The following is a 1,423-nucleotide window of genomic DNA, read 5'->3' as shown; positions in this document are numbered from 1 at the left end:
GATTTGAAATCGTTTGCTCCGGTGCACAGGACGGGAGCGCTCGCCCCGAGGCTCGTTAATGTGACAGCAATGAGATGAAATGGGTCGACCAAACAGGCTGCCATCGGGCCAGCCATCCGGGAGCCCCATAATTCACCCCAGCTTGCGCCGGAAGCGCAACCCCGGACAGACTGTCCCGGATGAGGCTGATTGATGAGGCGGGCACTGCTGTCAGCGCTGTCCCCGACCGAAACGGACTGCTGCTACCTAATAACATTTCGCTTCGCTACACGCACTTGCTCTGCGTCGAATCTTCAGCCAACAGGCAGGCATACGTTTGTGTACGGTGGCATTTTATTGAATTAACATTATTGGCATTCTTCGGGTGTGTGCGGGTACGCGGGTATTATCCAGTATCGGAGCGCAGGGAAGGGTGCTTTAGTTGCGCAGCAGAACGGTGGACGTTTGCTGGGGCGTGGTGAGCAGCGCCGGACGGTGCTGGCCCGACACGAGATGGCCAACGGTCGGCTGTCGCAGCAGGACGGCCGGCTGCAGCGTGTGGACGAGCTGGGCCCGCGTACCGACCGACGGCTGGTGGCGCACGACCGCATTGAACCCGCGCACATCGTCGGCCGTGTAGTCGACGATGCGCTCCGTGCCGTCCGACTCGAGCGTGCGGTACTGGCCCCGAACACGGTCGCCGTTGCGCACCTCCTGCTGGCTCTTGATGTCGCCCGAAAGCTCATCCCGCACGGCGTACCCGTAGCTGTAGTCATCCCGATCGTAGTCGGATGACTCGCGACGATCCTGCTGCTGCTGCTGCTGCTGCTGCTGCTCCTGATCCAGGGTGCGGCTGGCGTAGCGCTGCTCGTTGTACAGATCGTTGTAGTTGCGGGACTGGCGGGCACCGTCGTCATACGCACGGAGCTGGTTCAATCGATCCTGCGAGCTGCGGCGTCCCAGCTGCTGGCCGTACTGTTGCGCATTAACGGCCACGTTCACCAGCAGTAGCCCAACGGCGATGAGAGAGATCTAGGAGGAAGAGTAATGGAGTGGAGTGTTGTATTTTACAGCGTTAAGCACCATCAAAGCCGAACACTATTTACCTTTGAAGCCATTTTTGGTAAGTGTTGCTGACGCTGGAGTAAATCACTGAGTAGCGGTAAACTCGCTGTAGAATTGCTGATATTGCACTTAGAACACTCAGCTGCTGAATGATGTCTTTGCTAGGATGGGCCAGCGTGTTTTATAGTCGTTCTGCACCCGCCTACGAAGCAAGAGCTGTCTAGCAATGAAACATCAAACCAGAGGTGAACTATAGCTTCTTTTTAGGCTTTACAACAGCAGTATCCAATTGCAGCCAGTTGATCTTCATGCACTAATTGATTACAATGTACACATTTGATGTTCAGCAGCTCAACAGATCCGTCAGCATCCTTGCGGT

General features: G+C 56.3%; 1 protein-coding gene across 1 annotated transcript; it reads right to left on the bottom strand.

The window, feature by feature from the left end:
* Positions 1-290: 290 nt before the first annotated feature.
* On the bottom strand, positions 291-1,183 carry LOC121589504 (cuticle protein 19.8-like). The gene is made up of 2 exons (XM_041908469.1): positions 1,086-1,183; positions 291-1,011 (listed from the first exon to the last, which is right to left on the bottom strand). Exons 1-2 carry the CDS (start codon positions 1,095-1,097, stop codon positions 418-420), a joined length of 606 nt encoding a protein of 201 aa, XP_041764403.1. The 5' UTR covers positions 1,098-1,183; the 3' UTR covers positions 291-417.
* Positions 1,184-1,423: the final 240 nt, after the last annotated feature.

The sequence above is a fragment of the Anopheles merus genome, chromosome 2R, assembly GCF_017562075.2.
Source record: "Anopheles merus strain MAF chromosome 2R, AmerM5.1, whole genome shotgun sequence".
Lineage (NCBI taxonomy): Eukaryota > Metazoa > Arthropoda > Insecta > Diptera > Culicidae > Anopheles > Anopheles merus.
The sequence above is the reverse complement of the archived record's forward strand: the minus strand, read 5'-3'. Positions and strand labels throughout refer to the sequence as shown.